The 17,287-nt window shown below is 41.9% G+C and overlaps 1 protein-coding gene across 1 annotated transcript in view; it reads right to left on the minus strand.

The window, feature by feature from the left end:
* Positions 1-789: 789 nt before the first annotated feature.
* ARL9 (ADP ribosylation factor like GTPase 9) overlaps positions 790-17,287 on the minus strand; it is a 29,827-nt gene continuing 13,329 nt past the window's right edge. The window contains exons 3-5 of the mRNA XM_018563364.1: positions 11,834-12,005; positions 8,131-8,306; positions 790-1,093 (exon numbers count right to left, since the gene is read on the minus strand). Coding sequence (XP_018418866.1) covers positions 902-1,093; positions 8,131-8,306; positions 11,834-12,005 — 540 coding nt within the window. The 3' untranslated portion in view covers positions 790-901. The remainder of the gene's footprint in view (positions 1,094-8,130; positions 8,307-11,833; positions 12,006-17,287) is intronic.

The raw sequence follows: 17,287 nt of genomic DNA on the forward strand, positions 1-17,287 counted from the left end.
GCACTGTGGGAGGGACCTTACTGCAGGAGTCAATTTTTTTTTGTTACCCATATAAACACTATAATGGGGTAACAGTGATCACATGATCACAAACTAATTAGCGTGGTTTTCAAACATTAGTGAGAGAGCAGTGCTATCAATGACAGCACCGATTCATAATTAGGAGTCTGCCCTGCTGCAGACGTCTAGTTCCAAAAAGCAACATATAGTAGATTGACATTCCACCAGCATGGGGCATCATGCTGAAGAATATTAACATGTAGATTGTAGGCAGGAGTCATTTAAATAAGTATACATGATATTGATGTTTAACAAAGCAACAAAACTCTGGATTTCACAAAAAGTTGTCTATTTATTTAGCATTTTTAAAATTGGACAATATATATATATATATATTTTAATCAGTTTCAATAGAAAAATAGGTGTGAAAGCGAGAGAGGAATACAGTGGACCAAACATTTTTAAAGTGTCTGACATGTCAGTGTTACTCATACCTGTCCATAAGATTCTTCAATTTTCTATAACCATTCTTCAAAATTAAACCCAAAATACACCAATATGTCTTATTCAGATTAATTTGATACATGAAGGCCCAGCATATTAAATAAGTTATGTTGATCTCCTTGACAGCTGACAGTTTAGAAATCATGAACATGATTGTTCTGTTCAAGCAAATATTGTATTTCAATTTCTTTGCTGAAATGAATAAGTAACATATGAAATCACTTTCAGTTAACTATCTATTGTGTAGCCAATAATCACCACTTCCTAAAGACAAGTTCCAAGGTGACCTTTAAAAATATATTACTAAGACAGTATGTTCAGTAAAGGATAGATCTAGTTTACACAGTGAAAATGCAAAGTACTTTGGATTACTTCAGCTAAGCTTTGGCAAGTGCAATTAAGATATTTTAGCAGAACTTTCTGAAAGAAGCTGTGCAAGAAACTCCTTTGTATCTAGAATTCCAGAAGAAACCTCAGACCCGTCTTTTGCTGCGTAAGTCCCAATTAAAAAGAGCTTCCTGTTTTCACAAATATCTGACAACCCAAGAGCCTCATGAATGTCAGTGATGTGGTATGCATTCTTTAGATCCTATTGAGAAAAGGAAAGACTAGATTGTTACTTCTGATTGACACCAACATACAACAAGATAGGGGAGGGAGGAATAAAACATGTAACAAACATTGATTCATATTGTGTTTAAATATTATCCATGCCAAAGGCTTTTTTTTTGTCTTGAATAGATTAATCTCTTAGAGGGTCTAATTAGAGGGTCCGGCAGACTCCTCCTCAGCTTCTGTTCTGGTACTAGGAAGTAAGGAGAATCTATAAGGGATGCAGATAAAAAAGGTTGATTGATGTCTGCTTCTGCATTGGAAAGATTCTGCTCACTTTCTGTCCTGGTAACTACAGGGAAGACTGTGGCAACTGTGGGAAGACTGACGACATGCATATGGTGCCAACAACACCAGTCTCTTCATGCAGAGTCCTTTTCTTAAAGTCACACAAAACTCAGGACTTAAAAGAGACCAATGGGGTAAACTTTTGATTCCATAGTTCTCTTCAGGGTCACCGGAGGACATATACTAATGTCCTCCCGTGACCCAAAGCTCAGTATATAGCGCGCTAATGCTCGCTATATATTTAGAGCTCCGCAGCTGGGGTGGATCCCGGCAATACTGTCGAGATCCAGCCAGCTAGCTAATTGACAGCTATCTAGAGGCAGAGCCTGCTGTGCCCGCCCCCTGCCCCGTCCGTTCCTCCATTCAGCGCAGGAGGATCAGAGAGGGGAGGTGTGGGAAATCCTTGTGGTGTGAGATGATCAGAAAGTGAGCGAGCGACAGTATGTGTTCGCCAAATTCCCGATCAATAGAGCCGACGTGTGACAATTAGATTGTCACACGTTGGCTCTAACTATGAGGATGAGTGGAAATCACTCACCTTATAGTTCTCCTTTAAATCTTAAAAATACATTCCAGTACCTTAACTATTAACAAAAATGTATCTTATTTATGTATCACTCAGCTATAGATCCTCAAATCATCTCTGAATTTTTGCTGACACTGTCCTTCTTCTGGAAGGTGGCTACTTTTGGTCCCCATGGTCCCTATGTGTATTGTAATGTAGCCACCACTCCAAGATCACTCCCATGATGTAATAGAATCTCACATTTAGTTTACTAACTTGTATTGAGATTGTAGTCCATCACAGGAGTGAGCTTGGAGCGGTGGCTACTTTACAACACACACAGGGACCATGGGGAACAAAAGTAGCCACCCTCCAGAAGGAAGGACAGTGTCAGCACCAATTCAGAGATGATTTGAGCATCTACAGCTGAGTGATACACAAATATGATACATTCTAGTTAACAGTTAAGGTACACGGATGCATTTTTAGGGTTTAACTCCTGAGTTTAGTGTCACTTTAATGCATCATTGCATAAGTCACAATTGCAATTCAACTTTTCTGAACCACAGTGGATTCCTTCTTTAAGGAAAAATGACACACAAACAAATGTGAACATAGAATATTTGAAAAAAGGAACACCATTAGTAAGGCCAAAACGTCATTGCGACGTCAGTTTCCTGCGGTATGGAGGGATTGTGGGCATCATAAGTCATGTAAGGAGTTATTATTTCATGCTGGTTAATGTGTAGTGCAACATATGTGCTTCTAAAATGTGTGTGAATTTCTTGTGGATTCTTTTTTTTCTAAATAAAGCAGTATCATTTTATGCAAGCTCCTGCTTTATTCTCTATGTCTGAAGTAAATACAGTTTTACAAGAGGAGGCTATCCACCAACTGAGTGCGATGTATTGAATAGTTCATCATATACATCACGTGGATATTTGTACCGTATTTTTCGCTCCATAAGACGCACTTTTTTCCCCCCAAAAGGAGGGGGGAAATGTGCCTGCGTCTTATGGAGCGAATCCCGACGCCCGAGACATGCAGTTTCGGGCGCCGGGCGAGTAGTAGGAGCCACTGCTCGTTTAATATGAGTGATCTAATGAGATCACTCGTATTGAAGCCGAGCAGCGGCGATCAAGTTCAGCAGCAGGAGCCACTGCTCGTTCAATACGAGTGATCTAATGAGATCACCCGTATTAAAACCGAGCAGCGGCGACGATCGAGATAACCATAGAGCAGACGAAGAATGGACTTTCTTCGTCTGCTCTGTGTGATCACTGAGACCGTTCTCAGCGGTCACTAACTGCAGCTTCTGTCACAGCTTCTGTCATAGAAGCTGTGTCAGAAGCTACAGTCTGTCGAGTGCTCCATAAGGCGCGCCGGACCTCCCTGCGTCCTATGGTCGGTGCGTCTTATGGACCATAGGACGGTAATAGAAACATGGGGCTGTTTTCACTGTTTACAATCAATAAGGACATTTGTTTATTAATGCTTAATATTTGGAACACAAATACGTTGCAGATATTGTATTTGTGTATTTATATTGTTTATTTATTGATTGCTTTATTTTTGCACAAGTTTTATTAGAAATATTTTTTTCCTTATTGTGTTTTTTCAGTGCTGCCTTTGTTCTTCGGTTGGTTTGATTTCACTTTATTTTTTAGGCTAGCTTCTCATAGGCATTTGGTTTTGAACTGTGTGCCCCTTGTGGGGATATTTATTATATTGTCCAGCAGTGTGACTTTTGTTTAGGATATGATTATTTTCTTAAATTGCTTTTTTGTGACCTTTTATTTAATTATATGAAAATTCTCAAATTGGTTTTTCCCATTTTGTATTTGGTTTGAATTTTCTAACTTAACCATTTGTCCTCTTTTATACATTTTACCCACCAGCGAGCATACCCAAAGTCCTCCTGCTTTAGTTTGTTTCTCCCTCCCAATGATTACACTCCCTCTAGGTGATCCCCAGGAGGTGTCCAGTGGTACTGCTAGTCCTAGGCTGCGTATAGCCAGAACACTGCACATGCGCAAGGAAGCGGGTTGGCCAGTACCTTGTTTCCCCGAAAACAAGACACTGTCTTATATTTTTTTTTAGCTCAAAAAAGCTCACTAGGTCTTATTTTTGGGGTAGGTCTTATTTTTTTTTTTATGTATAACAACCCAAAGTTAATGCAAATCCAAATGAAATAATCCAAAATGGCAAAGTTAAGAATAGGGTGATCAGGGCAATCAGGGGTGCCATACCTTTCCAAGAGCAATTTGGTAACCAGAATGAGCGAAGCGCGCTTTCACTATGGATTCTTCGCCGGCGGAGTGCATCTGGTATCACTCCGCCTGTGACAGGAGGCGGCGCTATAGAGGAAACATCTGCTTATGCGGCTCTGCTCCCTCCGCTGCCGCCTCGCTTCCTCTAGCGCTGGCTTCCTTGGCGCCACTGATTCTCTCCTCTCTTCAAGTTCCCCCTTATGCCACCACCGGCCCTGGGAATGGTCACATCTAGGGTCTTATTTTCAGGGTAGGTCTTATATTTTAGCAATTCCCAAAAATAGTACTAGGTCTTAATTTCGGGGTAGGTCTTATTTTCGGGGAAACAGGGTATTAGTGGGAGGCCCACAAAGCCAATAAGCATAGTTTACACAATATCGTGGTGATGGGGGCTGACGCCAATTGTGATATATCAATGTTCCACATTGGTTTCTTATACTCAGGCCAGTATTAATTTACATGCAGGGGTTGGACCCCCACCACTGCTCCACTCCATCTCACGGCCTTCGTAAAAGCGAATGATCGACCTATCATAGGTGAGTACATCACCTCTCCCTCTCACCCGGCTTCATCATATTTATTGCGCCAGGTAGTGGCGCTTCCGTTCTCCAATTTTTTTGGACGAGGAAGCATGAAGCTGGCTTTCTGGCCAGGGAAGTCAGCTCCATGCTCCCTGCTGACAACGGAGCATGGAGCCAGCTTCTCCGGCCAACCAGGAAGCTGGGCGGCGTGTAATGACTCGCCACCTGCCTTCCTGATACCAGAGGTTTCGGTATCGGGATAAGCATCGGGAGCATTTGGGTGAGTATGAGTACCAGCATGAGTACCAACACCAATACTAGTATCAGTATTGGTGCATTCCCATTTGAGTCTAAAGGAGAGGGGGTAGTAGCATACAATTAGTTAGTGTAGACTGAAGTGGAGCCTACATATGTTCACTAGGCTCAGGGTTCTCATTAATGCTCTCCCTCTGCACTACCATGCAGGCAGTATACTCTCCAGTGAGCAGGTCCTAGAGTGGGAGCAAAATAAGTGACTTCAGCCAATTCTAAACATAAGGGAATGGGAGCGTTGAGACCAAAAAAGAACATTGTTTTTTTCCCTAAACATAAGAAAAGTATCAGGTAAAATTATGTTTTCTATTTTAACACTCTGTACTGTGTATTTTGTACAAAGGTTTAGCCTTGCAGGGCTATTCACAAAAGGGTGAAGAGTTTGGAGAAGGCAGGAGAAGTGACCAATCTAGGCCAAAATAGGTGAACTGGAAAGTGAGCTGAATTGGAGAATTATTTAACCCCTTCATGACTGAGGCCCTTTTTTCATTTTTTGCACCCATGTTATATTCCACATTTTAGGCCTGAAAAAATCTCAGCTTCGCCACTCGACTGGCCCCTTGGCGACGCCTCCTCCATCGCGGTCTCTGCCTTTGCCTCAGTCTTCACAGGCCTCTTCCATCTCCCCGTCTCTGCCTCCTGTCTCATGCTGCTCCGTCTCCTCACTTCCTCTCATCTCCGCCTCGATCTCACTCTGTGTTCGGCCCTGTCTCATGCCGCTCAGTCCCCCGTCTCCTTTCATATCCGCCCCCATCTCCCTCTGTCTCCACCCCCTGCCGCTCCGTCCCCCTTCTCCTCCTGCTCGCTCGCCTGCCGATTTCTCCCCGTCAACATTAGACAGCTCGGCTGCCTTAATGTTTTGGGGCCTGAAGCTGGGCTCACGTGCCAGCAGAAAGGGCCTCGCGTGCCCTCCCTGGCACGCGTGCCATAGGTTTGCCACCACAGTCCTAGATTGTTCACTTCTCCTGCCTTCTCCAAACTGTTCACCCTTCTATGAATAGCCCTGTCAGTGTCTGCTTCTTTAGATACCATTCAAATAAGAACATGTAAATATGTGCGGGCCCTAATGCATCTACCATCTCTAATGAATTAGAACAAAGTTATGGCAAAAGAGGATCCTTGGCTTTTGCATTACAACTAATCTTATAATCATCAAATTCAGACTGAATTGGAAGCTTTGGTGCATGAGAACTAAGATATAATTGGTATTGCTAAATCTTGGCTTGGTTCTTCACATGATTGGGCTGTTATTATTCCTGGCTATGCTCTCTTTCGGGGAGACCGTGTAAAACAAAAAGGTGGCGGTGTTTGTCTCTATGTGAGAAGTAATCTAAAAGTGAGTGTGAAAGAGGACTTTATTGATGGTGAGTGTGATGGTGCTGAGGCGTTATGGGTGGAGTTGTATACTGGTATGTATAATGCAAAGGCAATTGTTGGAATTTGTTACAGGCCCCCCAGCGTTAATGAAGAGATAGAGACTCAGCTCACAGATAGAAAGGGCTGCAACGGCGGGGACAGTAGTATTAATAGGAGATTTTAACTATCCTGACATTGACTGGCATAATGGCATTGCTGGAACAGTAAAAAGGCGAATTGAGAAAGCTGGTTGGACGACAAGGGAAACGTCTTCAAGAAAAAAACAGCAAGTCCAGTTGCCTTGACTTATTTTTTACAGATATAGTAAAAGGGCAGACATTTATACATTTATTGTTTGACCATTTAAAAAGGGATCAAAGTCTTCTTACAGGATGTCTCCAACGTACAAGCAGATCTGAATGCACTGTATGATTGGGCATCTATTTGGCAAATTAGGTTTAATGTTGATAAATGAAAAGTTATGGACTTGGGGACTAGAAACATGCATGCTTCATACACTCTAGGGGGAGTATTGATTTTATGGAAACTAGAGAGCGCTAAAGGACCCCAACCTAAATTATTAAATGAGTGCTAATAATTTAGGTTGGGGTCCTTTAGCGCTCTCTAGTTTCCATAAAATCAATGCTCAAACTGTTGGTTTGTATTGTTGGAGTGGCTTAGTGACCCCTAGTGGCATTATCCAGTAGCGCGGATTTATATTTTACATTACTTATCTAGGGGGAGTATGTTTGGGGGAGTCAATGATGGAGAAAGATCTGGGTGTTCTGGTAGATCATAGACTCAATAATAGCATGCAATGTCAAGCTGTAGTTTCTAAAGCAAGCAAAATACTTTCTTGTAATAAAAGGGGTATAGACTCCAGAGACAGAGACATCATCCTGCCCCTGTACAAAGCATTAGTAAGACCTCATCTGGAATATGCAGTTCAGTTTTGGGCACCAGTTCACAAAAAGGATGTTGTGGAACTGGAGAAAGTGCTGCGATGGGCGACCAAACTCATAAGAGGCATGGAGAAGCTCAGCTACGAGGGAAGATTAGCTGACCTGAATTTGTTCTCTCATGAGAAGAGGCGATTAAGGGGGGACATGGTCACCATATATAAATACATAAATGGTCTATATAAAAGAGCTTGCTGCCACATTATTCACTTTAAGGCCACTGCAAAAGACAAGGGGGCACTCTTTGCATCTGGAGAAAAAGAGGTTTAACCTTTGCATATGGAAAGGATTCTTCACAGTTAGAGCTGTGAAAATGTGGAACAGACTCCCCCAGGAGCTTGTCCTAGCTAGCTCAGTTAATTGTTTTAAAAAATCTGGATGTACTCCTAAATGCACAGAATATTACTGGATATTGAGTTCTTATAGGTATATTAAGCATCAGATATTTTTGATCCAGGGAATATCCGATTGTCCTATGGGATCAGGAAGGAATTTTTTTTTCGTCTGTTGGGGCAAATTGAACCATGGTTTATAGGGTTTTTTTGTCCTTCCTCTGGACCAACAGTGGGTAATTGTGGGCGCTATGGTTCAATTTGCCCCAACAGACGAAACAAAATTCCTTCCTGATCCCATAAGACAATCGGATATTCCCTGGATCAAAAATATCTGATGCTTAATTGAACTCAATGTCTTTTTTCAATCTGACTAACTATGTAACTATGAAGCCAAAAGCTGATCTAGCGATGGATTACTGTATTAAAACACATCCAAAAGAAATATAAAAGAAAAGAACTGGACCATACCTGTTTATTAGCAAGAACTATTAATGGAATAACTGCATCTTGCTGAATCAGTTGATGTAGGTGTATTCTTGCAAGTGGAAGGCGATCGTGATCTGCAGAGTCCACAACAAAAATGACAGCAAATGCTCTAGAGAGGTACATTTTCCAGTAGGGACGCAGATGTTCGCTTCCTCCAACTGTTGGTAAAATAGCAACACTACAAAGTTAGGGTTTTCTGAACTTTATTTAACTACTGAAGATGTAGCTGATGTGATTAAAATAAAATATGTTAAGAATTGGTAATATTGTTCATAGTCAAAGAGTAGGTGGTCCGTGACATAAATCCTCCATAGTGTTGGGGCCGTTATTGTAAAACATTGGAGTACTGAACATGTTACAGCAACTACTACAGTGACATACAGCAGTCTTCTGGTTCCAGGAACAGCCGCTGTGCTGAGCAACTTCTCCTCCATTGTTAAAACACAGCGGGCTGTGCGCTTGGCACACTGGCCATTTAAGTTTTTTTTTTTTCAATGAATACTGGGCCTACTCTGATTGGACGACAGCGCAGGGGAAGTCACTCACAGCTTTAGGACATACAGCTCAAATAATCACATACATGACTTTACAACTCTTTTGGCAGGTCAACTGCTCCCTATGTAAATTTAAAGTATATTTATAGCTAAAACGATTTTTTTTTTTCATTTTGGGTAGTGTAGTGAATGGTTCAACCCCATTTTTCAGTGTTTTTCAGGGTCATTTCCTAAGTTCTGGTTTGGTAGCGATTTAGAACATAAAATGAAAAGACTAGTTCACCACCGTAAAAGCAGTGAACACAAGAAACCTTTTTCTCTATGTGTGCCACTTATGAACCAGCTCTCTAAAATTCTTCACATTTGTTCCCATATTTCAAAGACCAGTTTAATTTTATTCTAGTTAGCCTTTTCCTGCTTTATAAATAACTACAGTAAGGGCTTGTTCACACCCAATGCAGACCAGATCTGCATGAGTTTCTGCACACGCAGTTCAGTGTTTTATACTGCGTTTATGCGTTCCAGGCCGTTTTTAGTTTAAAATGGGATTTCAGTGCGTTTGCATGCGTTTTTGGTGCATTTGCATGCGTACCAGAGCAGGAAAAATAGGGCTTGCTGCAGTTTTTTTTACATGCTCTGGCACTGATTGCTGCGGTGTGAACTAGAGCACCAAAACACCATTGGAATACATTGGACGCAGTTTTGATCCGGTCTGTAACTGCTCTGTTACCCGGAACACGCTTGGTGTGAACAAGCCATGGAAGCTGGAATATTAAAGTGTCTACATGATGCCCCTAGACATGAAAATATTGTGATATTAAGTGTAGATGTATGTAAATAAGATCTCCCTTTAATCAATTATAAAGTAACAATTGTTTATGAACAAGCACACACAAACAAAAATACTTTAAAAATAAGTCAGGACGTCTAAAACCAGAACTCTTTTTCTTCTGGATAGTAGGGATGCACCTATACCAAGAACCGTACTCGGTACAAGTACAAGAACAGATACTTTTCGAGCTCCAAGACTAGACTAGAGAAAAATGCAGAAGTTAGGAGGCAGCTGTCATTTGTAAGGAGCACACGGACCTCCTGGGATTTGTACCATCCTGGTTTCATGTAGGATCTTGTTTTTATAGTGGGCAAATATATGGCAGATGAGGTTTAATGTCGATAAATGCAAAGTAATGCACTTTGGAATTAAAAATAAGCAAATGGGCTATACAACCATGGGTATGCCACTAGGGAAGTCAGAAATAGAAAAAGATTTGGGGGTCATTGTAGACCACAGATTGATTAATAGCTTGCAGTGCCAGGCTGCTGTAAACAAAGCAAGTAGAGTAATGTCCTGTATTAAGAAGGGAATGTATTGCAGAGACAAGTCTATAATTATGCCACTTTATAGATCATTGGTTCGGCCACATCTGGAGTACGCGGTCCAGTGTTGGTCACCAGTCCACAGAAAGGATGTCCTTGAGCTGGAAAGAGTCCAGCGGAGGGCAACCAAACTAATTAAGGGAATGGAGGACCAGAGCTATGAGACAAGGCTACTAAATTTAAACATGTTCAAGTTGGAAGTAAGGGGGGATATGACTTTCATGTACAAGATGTTCAATGGTGACAGCAACATTAGCAACAAACTCTTTACGATTATCTCCATTAAAAAGACTAGAGGCCACCACCTAAAATTGGTGGGGAAAAAATTCCAGCACAAGGGGCGAAGGGGGTTCTTCACAGTTAGAGCGGTTAGGGTCTGGAACTCGATGCCACCAGCAGTGATTTCAGCTAAGAGTATGGAATCATTCAAGAAGCTTTTGGACGATTTCCTGGGAGACCGTAATATACAGGGGTACAGGTATTAAGAACGAGATAATACATGGACCTATACATATGCACACATCAGCAATAGGTTGGACTTGATGGACTTCTGTCTTTATTCAACCTCAAATACTATGTAAATACCGTATATATAAAAGGGATGCACTGATACCATTTTTGCAAGTACTGATACATTTTTGTTTTTTGTCATGTGACAGTTTTTCTAAAACAATACAGACGAATGATTTCAGGACAGTGGTGAAGCGCCAGAGCTAGGTCCCAGCTGCAACCGCTGCAACCCTGGTAGTTCTCGTGAAAATGGCAAGTATCGGCACTGGTATCTGAACTGGTATCTGCGCATCCCTATTGGATAGATTGTGAAAGTTTTAGAACCACAGACAAGTATTTTTGTAGCCTGTGTCCTCGCTGGGGAGATTCACCCTCCCTATTTGTCCCGGTGACTGCTGTGTCTGGTATGTTGTGGGAAATCCAAGCAATTTGGAACAAAACAGGAACAAGAAGTGAGGAGAAATATTGCAATGGGTAAACGTGTGACAACTGTCTAAGAAGTTGAACACAAAGAAACTTTCACCATATTTATTCCCAGATAATTTTTTGTACAAGTCATTCTGAATTGAAAAAGCTGGTTGGATGACCAGTGAAACGTCTTCAGGAAAAATACAGCAATTCCAGTTGCCTTGACTTATTTTTTACAGATATACCATGACCTGGATGAATGAGAACCATCACAGACATATGTCTAAGAAGGGTTACTAAAGCTTATGATTTGGAGAGATCTTTTCTTATTTACTGCTGTGTCTTGGGGACAGGAACTGAAGGGGAATCCCCCTGATAGAATACATACAGAAAATAAGTCCTTACAATTAGCACAGCACTGCCACACTGTACAGCCCTGTCTGACAAGGCAGACAACCTAATTTTCGCTGCTGTAGTTAGTTATCATAGGCAACGGGGTGTTGCCCAAGCTTGTTACTGGACAGCGAAAGGGAACATTAACCAAGGTCCTGCAGGGACTAGGGAAGCCTCACATGATCTGCAGACACTGTCAATGCATATTGCGGAAGGCTTCCTTAGACCACACCAGGACCTTGGGTGACGTCAGAGCCAGGGAGGATGAGCAGCTGCATGTGTCTAAATTGCAGAGTGACACCTCTCCCAACACTGACGGAAAAAACAAAGGTCCTCTTTCATCTCAACAGGTGAAAGAATGGTGAAAAGAAGCAGCATAACATATGCTTATATGAGTACATTAACTTAAGATGTTCATCTTCTTGGAGAAGGCGACATTTAACAGTAAGAAGAATGAATATAAATAGTTGCCTTTATGATAGCTCACAAACAATAAAACTTACTTTCCAAATACTCCATTTTAGAGGTTCCATTGTTGACACACATTGCATTAACACCTGCTGTAGGTGTTGTGACAAATCTCCCTTTATTAGCTGCTAAGGAATTTAGGACACTTGTTTTTCCAGATCCATCAAGCCCTAGTACCACAACTTGTTTACGCAATGAGGCTTTCACCTATTAGGGAATAAAAAAAGAAAAAGAATTGTTACTGTAATTTTTCTTTTTTCTTGGGGTATACATATTTTTTTTAAATATTTTATTAATTTTCAATAGAAATAACAAAATCAAAAGGGAAATCAAAATAGTCATGTCACATACAGATAAAATAGAGAAAATAAGACATGTTAAAAAACATGCCCTAATAAAATACATCATTAATTCTCCATGTTTTATGTTATCTCTACCATCTTACCCCGCATATGCAAACATGCATATGTTTTAAATTATTCACACTTTAGTTACAGCTGTCATAGGCCATATTTCACAGTGAATCCCATTTGAGCAGTGTTTACTTATCGAAGGACAAATCTGTTGAAATTAAGATTTTTAAAGTGACCCTATCAATTTGGTAAATAAAATAAAACTAGGGCAACCCTTTTTTCGGCTGACAGTGATTCAAACTAGGGCCGCACCGATATATTGGCCGCCGAAACATATTGGCCGAAAATGGGACTTTTGGCTAAATGCCGAAAGTGCCATTTTTCTGCCGATACAGCGGCGCATCCCTGCTTTCTTTCTGTGTCCCAGCGGGCAGGAGAGAAAGTGCGACAGCCTGACGAGCGCCAAGGGAGGAGAGCGATGTGAGCGGCTGGCGTCTCTCCTCCCACACCGCTCAGCCTCCTGTCACAGTCCGGCAGAGGGGGTGGAGACAGCCACACTGCCGCTCTGTTTAGAAGCCCCTAAAAGTAAAAAATATTTAATAAAAAAAAATGAATAAAAATAAAATATTAAAAAGAAGTTTATAAAAAATTTGGAAAACAAATTAAATAAAAAAAACATTTTCGGTTTCGGCCTGACATTTCTTTTTATTTCGGTTTGGTTCTGAAATTTCGGTGCACCTCTAATTCAAAACTTTGCTCTCTTTAAGAGCTACAGGTGCCGGTGTGGTGAAGTGTTCGTATACATGTGGCCCCTATAGCTCTTTAAAAGAAGGATGACTTGAATTATGCCTTGTGAAAATGTTTCTCCTTTTACAGGGCAAAGCAAGTTTTATTTTTCAGGTTTTTCTAGTAGTAGTAGTAGTAGTAGTGGTAGTGACAGAAGCTGGCAACTGGGCCTGGCTCAGTCTTTCCTACTTATAGAAAGAAGTCTTTTCAGTACATGGACGATGGCAGAGGGGTAAAGAAGAGGCACATGGCTGCATGATTAGATAGCAGAGCTGCAGATGTTAGAATAAAAAGAGGGGAAGGTGGCTTCAGTGCTAGCAAAAATAGAAAACAAATGTCCTTTTTTTTTTTTTTTTTTTACAAAATACTGCACAGATCTGAACAGGACCGAATCCTATGTGCACTGGATCCCCTGTGGGATTGAACAACGATTTTTAACTCATGTGATACATGTCTAGACCACTTTTTCCATTTTACCGATGTCCTACCACTTTCCTTTCTTAATCACTCTGCAGAAATCCTATTCTCACAGATAAGCTCCAGAACTTGGAGGCAGCGCTGCTGCTTTCCTAGAAATGTTTACATGGATTTACAGCCACCAAAAACACCTCTACTTAAGAGGAATGATGACTGCTCCATTTTGAAACAAGCACATGGCTGCATCATCTTGTTTTAACCTACAACTGTCATGGCGTAGGGTATACATCCTTAGCAGTCAGAACATGGTCGGTCAAAACATATACAGATAATAATGCATTTTTCCTGCAGTTGTTACTAAAAAGTGTTTGGCATGCTTCGGAAAGGAATGGTTTCTTTTATACTTTTGTATACAAAGTCTATCAGTAGCTGTCATAGAATTCCAGTATAGCAGCCATGCCCTCTGGCCGCAATGCGATTGGCTGCACGGGAACGTGTGGCACATCAATGTCTGCGTTCAGATCAGAAAAAAAAAAATAGTGCTTGCAGCATTTTTTGGGACCGGACCGCAGGGATGTGCCTTGCGTTCCCGTGCGGCTGATCACATTGCAGCCTGAGGGAGTGGCTACAGTGCCATTGAGTTTAATGCACTGCCACGCCCCTTCTCGCCCCACAACAAAGTGAGTCGGCCACAATGCGATCCAGTGTGTTCTGGGCAGAATTGGACCGGAACACACTGTGGCTGGTGTGAACTAGCCCTAAGGACTGGTAAGCTGTAATATGCTGTAGTTCCTCTTTTTTTAGGGTTTAGAAAAGTTTTAACACATAGATGGGTCAAAATCTGCTCTGAACACTTTCTGTACTATTTTGAAAAAACACTACTAGACACTCCAACTGATGTCACACACAAAAAAAACATTCCTTCCTCTAGTTTAAATAAATCAGTGCTATAGATTTAGGATTAGAAAAATCAGTTGTATACTAGAAAACATAATATAATCTGCTCCATGCCGCTGGCTCAGGCAATTTTAATAGATCAACAAGACTCAGTGCCAGCTTTACATTTTACAGGTGTTCAATGTAAACTATATGTAAAAAAAAATCTTACGTATACATTAACGCAATTGTGACTGTTTTATCCTCTTCGATCACTTTAATTTAAGCGCAAATATGTTTGGCAGCTCCTGTAAAGATGTGCGCCTGTTTTGCCCTGAGCGTGCACTATTTTCCAGATTGCTAATGTTTGCGCCTGTTTTGCGACAGTTCGCAACCGATTACATCTACGCTTGTCCTGCGGCTGTATAAACCAGCGCATCACCTAACAAGACAATCGCAACTTAAGAACTCCCTATGACCACTTCTTCAAGAAGCGACAGTTAAGCTTCTTGCCTTGAGTTACAAGTCTTCATTCCTGCAGTCTATTTAATCTAATTTACGAACAACATACACTAGCAACATAAATCTGGCGCAAAGTGCGTCAAATATATCCCATGCGACCATATGCGAATTCAAACACTCGCAATTTCGTTAATAAATTCCCCCCATAGTATAGAAAAAGAAAGTGATATCAAACCAGAGCAAGATAATTGTTACATTTGCTAGGTTAGGAAAAGTAGGTGTATGGTGTAGCAACAAGTTTACCTTCTTAATTATTTTCTCCATGGCTTCTTGCTCCCCACGTTTATGACCAGACACCAGGACTCATTGTGACAAATATTACCAGCAGTAGTGGAGCTCAAGTAGAAAAACATTTGTGATGATGTATTTAATTGGAGCCGTCATTAATAAGATTTTACTAATGCAGTTAACTCTAATCCCGCTTTAACCTAAAAGCTATACACCTTTACGTAGCTTGATGTAAACTAAGCGTCACAGGTCGGGCAGAAGTAAACAAAACATATTGCAAGTGGGTCATCGTGTCGGTGGGTTTTTATTTCTTTATAATGGTACGTTGGTTTGTTTTGTAAATGCACACACTGTAGCAGAAACGTTAAGTGTGTCAATGTCATGTGTAAGTTTACGGTTTAATTTTTAATTTTTTTTTAGCAAAACACTTTATTGGTTTTTGATACATACATCACAACAGTGCACGCTATTTGTGCCTTACATCGGTGGCACCATGCATAGCAGTGCATTCAACATAACATTACGGCATCAATAGCCGTGGAAAAGAAAATAAAACAAGAAAACAAGAAGCAAAATAAGAAAAATCAAACAAAACAATACAGTTCCGGTCCTACATTTCAGGCGGGGGAATCATTACTCAATGGGCCTTGCTAGGTCTTCTCACAGCCCCTCCACATAACAGCCAGAGGGCCTGGCCTAGATAGGAGGTCATTGGATATGCGATCCTATATCTTCTGGACCCACAGGTCGGATTCTGTCTAGATCGTTCCGGAGCCTTCCATCCTGGGCATTAATTCCTACTCAGGAGCAGGCATCTAGATCAGCAGCCGAATTAGTGCATTCCAGCCAGCTATCCCAGATTTTATGAAATTTCCCTGGGCAACCCCTGTTAGCATACGTATCCTGGTATAGAGGCAGGTTATCATTCACTAATTTTTTCCAAAAGGACAACTCCGGCGGGGCCGGCTTTTTCCAGTACATAGCAATAGCTTTGCGTGCATAGAACAAGGTGAGGCCCACCAGTATGCGTTCCGACCTGGTCGGAGCTACATCCTCCACCAGGCCCAGCAGGCACAATCTCGGTGATGGTGTGAGTGGCAATGAGGTGACTCTTGAGATATAGTCTACCGTGGAGCCCCAGTAGAGCTTGATGAGGGGGCATTCCCAGAATACATGAAAAAACCCACCTTCATCACACGTGCATCTCCAACAGGACGGGGAGATGGACGCATTCATTTTGTGTAAGCGGTGAGGTGTAAAGTAGGCTCTGTGCAATATCTTAAATTGCACCATTCTAACCTTATGGCGACCAGTTGTTTAAAGGGTGCATCCCATACTTCCTCCCAGTCCTCCTCATCCATGTCTGGGACGTCCACCCTCCACTTAGTCTGTAATGTGAGCAGGCCAGAGGAAGTTATGGTTTGCAGGGTATTATAGAAACAGGAGGCGGGCTTCCTCAGTCTCTCCGTCCCAGCCAGGGACTCCAGTTGAGACTCTCCCAGGCGAATCCCATCTCCTGGAAATTGAGCGCTGAAGGCATGGGCGAGTTGTAAATAACGAAAAATGCATTTGGGGGGATAGCCCTCCTTCCGGTTAGGTCTTCAAATGAGATCAGGGAAGAGGACTCCACAATGTCCGAGATCCGTTTCACACCATGTTTTGCCCAAAAGGCGGGATCAGGGACCGTGTGGAAATGGGGCAGGTTGGGGTTTTTCCACAAAGGGGTATTCGGGGAAATTTCCAGGGCCTTCCTGGAGCACCAGGAGTTACCCGTGCGCCATACTTTGATGGTCGTGCGCATGAAAGGGTTAAGAGGATAAGGGGCTTTTGGCCCCTATACAGCAGGCCGGTTAGTGCCTCCACTGAGTTCAGGACTGCAGCTTCCAACACAACCGAGGAATTGGTGACATCGGCTGAGAGCCACCAATGGGCCGTGACCATTTGGGTTGCTAGGAAATATTTATAGAAGTCCGGTAACGCTAGTCCACCCTGAAGAGTGGGGCGCATTAGGGTCGTTAGTTTATACCTCGGAGGTTTAGTGCCCCACAAGAAGGATGATACTAGTTGGTTCAGCTGATGGAAATAAGATTTTGGGATCCATACGGGACAATTACGAAAAATGTATGTTAATTTGGGCAAAAGTTTCATCTTCACCAAATTGATCCTGCCTAATAGGGACAGAGGTAAGTTCGCCCATGCCTTCAGTCTCTGCTTCATGTCACCCAAAATCGGGAGCAAGTTCAGCTTCAGGAAATCCTGGGAAGAGCCAGATATCACCACTCCCAGGTATTTAAAGGATTCAACCCA

Source organism: Nanorana parkeri, unplaced genomic scaffold (genome assembly GCF_000935625.1).
Source record: "Nanorana parkeri isolate BGI_ZX_2015 unplaced genomic scaffold, ASM93562v1 scaffold659, whole genome shotgun sequence".
NCBI classification, from domain to species: Eukaryota; Metazoa; Chordata; class Amphibia; order Anura; family Dicroglossidae; genus Nanorana; species Nanorana parkeri.